The sequence below is a fragment of the Cornus florida genome, unplaced genomic scaffold (genome assembly GCF_030987335.1).
Source record: "Cornus florida cultivar Cherokee Brave unplaced genomic scaffold, ASM3098733v1 CherokeeBrave_3.0.0_Hap2_Chr01, whole genome shotgun sequence".
NCBI lineage: Eukaryota > Viridiplantae > Streptophyta > Magnoliopsida > Cornales > Cornaceae > Cornus > Cornus florida.
Window position 1 is genome coordinate 56,173,217 of NW_026775571.1, and position 8,485 is coordinate 56,181,701.

Genomic DNA, 8,485 nt, shown 5'->3' on the forward strand with positions numbered 1-8,485 from the left:
TTTTGCTTATACTCTTCAAAAAGAAGAAGAGAAAAACCAAAGAAGAAAAGAAAGAAGAGGCAAGATGCATGATTTTATTTAACAAAAAAAAAAGATGCATGATTTTACTTACTTTTACATCTTATATTTGTTATTGCTACATGCGAATATAAATACTTAACCTAACATTTAAGTAACCTCCATCTCTTCACTCCCCTTGTAGATTACATAAACTTAAATGTTTTTGGTCAATTAAAGTTTCATATTCATATCATTGAGGAGTTACAATTATTATAAATAATCATTCTGTTTGTGTGGAACTTTTTTTCAGGGCTGTAGAAAATTAAAATGAAGAAGCCAGAGAAGGTCGAACTGCTGAACGACTAGGAGTGGCATAGTGAACTCTTTCCCTGTTTTATGTTGCTTATACTTTGCCTTGATGTAGTTGAAAACTTTCTTTCGGAAACATTTAACTCACCGATGATGTTTTTGAACTCTTGGAGCATTTAGGCTAATATGGCTTTAGATGTTATGCTGAAGTGTGTATACATATATGTGTGTGTGTGTATGCATTCGCGCGCATTTTGGTAAGGTTTATTCTGAAAGTATTTGTTATCTTTGATTCCATTTTATCTTCTAAATTATGTTTTGGGGTATGAGCCACATTTTATTATATGAATTAAGTTTTCAAGAGATCTTCTTTATTTTCAGTTGTTGGATATCGTGACAAGCGTTTGAAAGTCACTAGTTGGTGATATTTTATAGGAAATAAAAGCTAGTTTTTCTTTCGGATCAGATAATGCTAGCCAAGGTTAGGGTTGGCTTGTTTTGCTTGCTAGCCAATGTGAAGTTCAAACTTATTCACCGGTTTTAACAGTCTACCCTTTATTATCTACATGAGTCAAGCAAGGTTTCTTCATGTTTGGCTTGCTTACTTAATGAGGTCGAAAATGTTGATTAAATTATGCAGGTGTACCTGATAACATGGATAGATCATTTATATAGTTCAACCTGAGCTGTTGGTCACTGGGTTGACCCCTACTTATGAGCCATGTGCCACTGCATAGTAGGATTAGAACCTCTAATTGATGAAAAAAGTATCCTCATAGTAAATTATTGGGTGAACTGCATTAAATCCCTTTTTTCTATTTGCATTTTGCACTAAACCACCATTTTCACACTTTTTTTTTTTTTTTTTTTTTTTTTTTTTTATGTGTCAAAAAAAAACCCCTCAACATTTGAGAGGGTGACTTAACTGACTAATGTTAGATGAAAATGCCCCTATACCGTACTGCATTACAACTCTTAGATGCATATCCTGATATCCTCCACCATTGCAGCAAACGTATTCTTCTTCTTGCTCAGCTTATTTTGTTCACTCATGACACACACACACACACACACACACACACACACACACATATTATATCATTATAATATATATCATTAAATATTAGTTACAGTCTATTTGTATTTCCAACCAACCTTCAGAGTTCTAACCCATGTGAATCTGGGTCTTTTCTAGAAATTTATGTGATTTATTTATTTATTTGAGAATTATATTGTGTATTCATTTATTTGGTTTTATTGATTTTCATTTTATCTTCTACCACTACGGGAAATAATGCCAAAAAGTTTTTCCATTTTCTTATGCCTACATGTTTTTTTAATCAAAATAGTTCTTTCCTATAAGAAATTTATTCCTTTGTTGTGACCGATGTAAAATTGATGAGCATCATGACATTATTCTCGAACTATTTAGCCCATGCTTTTAAAGAACTGTTTAGTCTATGCTTTTAAAGACAAATTTTATTTATTTATATATATTAAATAAAAGACTGCATTTTATTATTATTTTTAATCTCCTCAACAGTCTAGTAAACTCTTAAAATATTAAGAAAAAATAATAGAATTGTTAATTTCTATGAACAACCTTGTTTAGGATATTTAACAATAAATGGGTATTTTAGTCAATTTCAATTCCTTTTAGTTAACATCAGTTTGTTAAGTCACTCCTTAACTTATATTGTTGAGGGATGTTTTTTGGTAAATAAAAAAACTAAAAAGGAGGGTTTAATGTAATTCACCCTAAATTATTTAACTTGAACGATATTTGAAGAGCAGTGATGTTCACCCCTCAGTGTTTTGCTCTTCCTTAGACTTGATGGGATGAGACTGCAACACAAACAATGCATGACCTTCATGCCACTTATAACCGTATTTTAAGTTTCAACCATTTCTCTTCGATGTGCAAGACAAACATGAAAATTCTAGTCAACCAGAAAGGAATCTTGCTGTTATAAATTTACCATGAATTTTATTTATTTTATTTTTTTAAGTACACCATGAATTTGTTCTATTCTCTTTGGAGTGGTTCTCTTCTATTTGGAGAAATAGAGACAGAATTTTATTTTAAATTCATGAAAAAACATATATATTCTCAGAGCAGCAAGATATGCTTGGTTGGTATTTGCCAACTTATCCAGGAAGTAACATTTAATTATTTGCCATGACAGGTTCTTTTTTGTTGTGACGATTTGTTAATATCCTTTATTGTCTTCATAAAACTTTGTTTGATAATATCATTGAACCATCTCATTTTCGCAAATAAAAATAAACTAGTTAATGATCCATGGTTTATAATGTAAAAAATCATGGGAACTATTGAAACTCATGAATTGTGGCTCAGGTTGGATAACATGGATTTGAAAAATTGAGAGCCTTTGTTTTTTCCGTTTATTTATTTTATTTTATTTTTGTGTTGGTGTTGTTTTCCTAATCACCCCAACTCTGCTTAAAACATATTTTTTTTGGAGCAAATTAACCGTTAAGTTTCTATTTGTTGGGGATTTTGTGTGTTCTTAAATATAAATTTAATCTGACAATCATATCATAATAGTTTAACAAAAACACTTGTACATTCATATCACAATGTAATCAAAGCATAATATATATAGTATAAATAAAACAATATAAAAGTCTTTACAGCCTTTACATAGCCTCCCTATGTGCAGGTTATGGCGACTATAAAAGTCTTCAAGATACAACTCCAATGTCTTCCATAAGCACGTTCTCAGAGAGACATTTGAATATATATATAATATAGTATTTGGTTGAAGAATGAAGGAATGTGTTTTAAAAAAGAAACTGAAGAAGAGAAGTAAGAACTCGTTTATTTGTTGAAATACTCTTACTATTTATAGGCTACTACATGTCTGTTCACGAAAGAACATGTCTTTTCTCAAAAGACTTTTCACTATTAACTTTTCATACCCATTCAAACATTTTACGATTAAAGAAGTTTTAAAAATTTTATTGTAAAAAACCTAACAATCCCCACAAGTTTTAAAACTTTTTACAAAATCATATAGAGATTTAAATTTAAATATAAGTATATAAGAAATAAAATAATTAGGGTAACTGAATACTATGCAATAGGTGCAAGACTTGCACTTAGTGTTATTATCTCCATATGAGGAACCCGAGAGACTAGATCTTGAGCTCGGCTCCTTTAATTAGACTTCAACATGTAGCACATATAGTATTGACTTAAGACTTGGTTAGTGGTATAGCGCTATTAATAGCCATGCGCTGGTATCTTGATTCTCATGAGAGTTACTAGAGAACAACCCAATTCTCATAATCATAGCCTCACGACATCTCTCACTTAGGTGAGTCCTCCAAAGATACATGTGACCTATACCTCGAAAGAGTTTGCTGCCTTGGGCTCATTCAGGGCAAAGCCCTTCCTAACATCACATTAAACAACACTGGTGCCATAGGGATGGGTAGGAGTGGATCTCCATGAGAAACCTCCTAATGATAAAGTACTCTAAATAAGTCACGCAATATGGATTGTTTATACCCGTTGAATCTAATTCATGGGATCTCCAATCACAAAGGACAGATTACTTCTGGAGGTGAATTCTATGTATCATCTTATCTTTTCATTTCGGGCTAAAAAACATGAAAACGCATGCAATACCAATCAATGGCATGAATAAATAGACATTTCTGTTTAAAGAGAAAATATAAAGGTTTTAGACTATTGGGGATTTTGTGTTCTTATATATAAATTTAATCTGACAATCATATATCATAATAGTTTAACAAATAACACTTGTATATTTATACCACAATGTAGTCAAAGCATAATATATATAGTATAAAGAAAATAATATAATAAAGTAATAGATCGGTAAAATTATATAAAATCAATAAGAGAAGAGTAAATAAATTTCTGGCCTGTATAATGGAGAGACATGCAATTTGCGCTGTCCTAAAGCCTTTACAGCCTCCTTACGTGCAGGTTATGATGACTATAAAAGGCTCCAAGAAACAAGATGCAACTCCAATATCCTCCATAAGCACTTTCACAGAGAGACGAATCACCAAGTCTTTGTGTCATGTTGCTCATAAACTCAGATATATAATATAGTATTTGGTTGAAGAACGAAGGAATGAGTTTTAAAAAAGAAACTGAAGAAGAGCAGTAAGAACTCGTTTATTTGTTGGAATACTCTTACTATTTATACACAACTACATGCCTATTCACAAAAGGACATGTCTTTTCTCAAAAGACTTTTCACTATTAACTTTTCATATCCATTCAAACATTTTACTATTAAAGGAGTTTTAAAAATTTTATTGTAAAAAACCTAACCCTATTTGGGTACTCTGTTTTTATGGAACAGAATGGTGGTGATATCAATTAAGCAAAAAATGAACTCTAATTAACATTAAATTTGCCTTAAAAGACTCTTGGATCTACGTGTGCTATATGAAATTGTTTCTCCAAAGAAATTTGATATCTTACCCTGAAATGCATGTGGAATAGTTATTGTGATTGAGTACTTACAATTGTGTGATTTTATTATTATTTTAAAAAAAAAAAAAAAAATTCTTAGTGTTTTAAAATAAAGAAATCAAGAATTTTTTGTTCGGTCCCGGATTAGGATTCTACAGGACAGACTTAGACCGAATCATTATAATATGTATATATATATATATGTGTGTTATTATATATATATATATATATATATATATATATATATATATATATATATATAGCTATACCTATATACTACTCTTAACATTCCAAGGAATTTTGGCACAACAATCAAATGTAAGCCAATATTCATCACTATTTAATATTTTTTATTTACTTTTTCTCCTCCCATATATTGTTTAGATTTTTGGGTCTGTAGAAACATTCCTTCACTATCTGTTGTTTTTTTTTCTTTGCTCACGCCGCCTCATTCAGTTCTTAGTTCTCTCGCTGCAGTATCCAATTGTTAATAAATCTCTCTCTCGCAACCTTGGAAGTTCGATCAGTCATCGCCGTTGATATTTTATAGCTGCGTCGGTGACATCTTTTATCACACTCTCTCCCTTTCTCTCTCACTTTCAGTTCATAGATCTCTAAGTCCCACGATGTGTTTGCGCCTCAAGCATAACCAATATCGACAATGAAACAAGTTTCTTAGTTTTCAACCACGAATTTGTCATCCTTTTCAGTTTCAGCAAGATTTAACTTTATTTTAATTTCTAGTATTTAGCTTTTGGGTCTATTTCATCCACTTTCCCCTTTCTTAATTTTCTGTCTCTATTTTAGTCTTGGATTCTGGAATGTGAATGTTTTTATTGTTAGTTTTGTTGCATATACAATTCAAGGGAAAAAATTAGGGAAATAAAATTCAATTAGAACGGTGGAACCGAACCAAACCGAACCAAACCCTTTTTTCACGGTTTGGGTTGGTTTGGTTCCAAGGCTTAAATGGCCTGGTTCGGTTTCAGATTTTTTGGAACCGTAGGGAGCGATTTGGTTCCAAAAATCCTCAAAACTGAATCAAATCATACCATGTGCACTCCTATAATTAATTGGTTTAGCAATCCACGGTATGTTATAGTCTAGGAAGTATATATGGATACTTCTGGGAGGGCAACGTACTCGTATCGGATTCTGATACTCCACGAATACGTGTTCAATACTTCTTAAATGTATATACAATTTAAAAATATAATTTTTAATTTCTAACGTACTTTTTATGATACTTAGGTATTTCGATTGTATATCCGATATTTCATACTTCATAACACATTTTTAACAAGTTTGAACAATAATAACATAATATAATTGTTATAAAAAAAAAAACAAAATATTATTACCTGGTGACTTAGAGTTGCTTATTTTATGCCTTATTAATGATTGCATTTAGATTTATAAAATTTTAAAAAAATTGATCAAAAATTATTTTATATATATATATATATATATATATAATATTAATTAACTTTATTTTATTGTTGTATCCTGCCATTTCTGTTTTTATTTTTTTTATTTTTTTAAAGATTGGCGGCTCCAATCCGTATCTGTGTTTCATAAGTTATAGTAGAGGTGGACCGTGTATGACACTAAATCCCTAGCAGGGTTGCCAAGCGATTGACCGATGCACCTCTCGTCTATACATACAGATTCCATTTTCTAGGCAACTGGGAAAGGAAGAAGATTATAGCGATCGATTGCTTGCTCTGCTCTCTGAAGAAGTTATTAGGGTTTTGTTTGTTCAAATTCATCTCTGTTTTATTAGGGTTTTGTTTGTTCAAATCAATCTATCTCTGTTTCTTTCAAGCAAAGAATTGGAAAAAGATGTCAGGTTCCCCACCTCACGATGTGTTGATCGACGTCCTCACTAGACTACCTAACAAAACCCTCATCCGGTGCGCTTGTGTCTGCAAGTCATGGTACTCTTTGGTCACAAACCCTAGTTTCATCAACACACACCTCAATGCGAACAGCAACAACAACAACCACCACCTTCTTCTAACTCGAAGCCTCTCTGCTGATGATGCCAATCGAGTGAATTACTCACTACATTGGAAAAACGATGTTCTTTGATTATGCAGAGCTTGAGCTTCCACTGAAGAGACACAACTACCCTTATTTGAGGATAATCGGTAGCTGCAATGGGCTCGTGTGCCTTTCCGATGATTTACACGGTTACCGGGAGGTACTTTATCTATGGAATCCATCCATTCGGAAGACAATTGCCCTTCCGCCATTACGGGTCAAGTTTCAATCACACGGTCTTTTTAAGCATAGCATTGGGATCGGCTTCGATGCCCTGAATGATGACTACAAAGTTATCAGGATTGTGTATCTCTACAAACCCAATAATTTTCGACCTCTGGCAGAGATTGACATTTTCAGTCTGAACACAGGCACATGGCGGAACATCAGCCATTTGAGTCTTCCTTATACCACTGTCGAGTGGGCTCCACAGGCTTATCTGAATGGGGCTGCACATTGGCTTGCTTATGATGGGAGAAGGAAAGATTTCTACTGCTTGATCGTGTCATTCCACATGGGTGATGAGAGATTTGGCGAGATCATGGTCCCTGGTAGCTTTTCTCGGGAAAATGTTGGTGTTGCTAAGTTTCAAGAATCACTCTCTGTGATTCAAGATCTTTGGAGCAAATATACTAGTTGCATATGGGTGATGAAGGAGTATGGAGTATCAGATTCTTGGACCAAAGTATTCAATATTGATATGAGTGTAGGATTCGGTAGTGTTGTTGGCTTCACAAGGAAAGGCGAAGTTCTGTTACGGTTATATACTGGGTATCTGGTAGCTTATGATCCCTATACGGAACAAAAAATGCATCTTATTCGTGGATCTACATTTTATGCAAATGATTATACTGAGAGCCTGGTTTTATTTAGAGCAAAATTTGGTAATACCATCACCTGTTTTGCACGGAGAAGGAATTGGAGCTTAGGAATTCCGGAAAAGAAGAGCAAACTCAGCTCACTCTTTTATCCTAAAACATTTGGAATCTGTTATACTTGTCAAAAAAATAAAAATAAAAAAAAAGAGATTCCAAATCATATCAAAGAAGAAAAGAAAGAAAAGGCAAGATGCTAGATTTTATTATTAATCTATATATCTTTTTGTGTGGAATGTTTTATCAGAGAGGAAAATCAAAATGAAGAAGGCAGAGAAGGTGGAGACCTGTTGAAAGAGTAGGAGTGGCATAGTGAACTCAGTAAACCAGCCATATTCACCGGTCTTAACGAGTCTAGTCATTATCATCTGTATGAGTCAAGCAAGGTTTCTTCATGTTTGGCTTGCTTACTTAATGAGATCGAAAACGGTGATTAAATTATGCAAGTGTACTTGCTACCTAACATGGATAGATCTTTTAAGTAGTTCAGCCTGAGCTGTTCATGATTTGATCACTTGTTTGACCCCTACTTATGAACAATGTGCCACTACATAGTAGGATTAACACCTCTAATTGACGAAAAGACTATTCTTTGGTTCTCTTACATGATAGTAATTTAAAGAGTTTTATGTCGTGTTATTTGAGTTGATAATATCTTTAATATGAACTAACAGCTATATTCACCGGTCTTAATGAGTCTACTCATGATCATCTATATGAGTCAAGTAAGGTTTCTTCAAGTTTGGCTTGCTTACTTAATGAGGTTGAAAACGTTGATTAA

General features: G+C 32.9%; 1 protein-coding gene across 1 annotated transcript; it reads left to right on the top strand.

Annotated features, from left to right (window-relative positions):
* Positions 1-6,406: 6,406 nt before the first annotated feature.
* On the top strand, positions 6,407-8,485 carry LOC132272682 (F-box protein At3g07870-like). Its single transcript, XM_059773785.1, has 3 exons — positions 6,407-6,868; positions 6,906-7,713; positions 8,379-8,485. The coding sequence occupies exons 1-3, from the start codon at positions 6,629-6,631 to the stop codon at positions 8,483-8,485; spliced, it is 1,155 nt and encodes a 384-aa protein (XP_059629768.1). The 5' UTR covers positions 6,407-6,628.

Excerpts from the sequence above, each read along its gene's own strand:
- LOC132272682 (XM_059773785.1), top strand. The coding sequence starts at position 6,629 with ATGTCAGGTTCCCCACCTCACGATGTGTTGATCGACGTCCTCACTAGA. Across the intron at positions 6,869-6,905 it reads CACTACATTGGAAAAACGAT|AGACACAACTACCCTTATTT; the intron begins GTTCTTTGATTA and ends CTTCCACTGAAG. Across the intron at positions 7,714-8,378 it reads TTTATTTAGAGCAAAATTTG|CTATATTCACCGGTCTTAAT; the intron begins GTAATACCATCA and ends ATGAACTAACAG.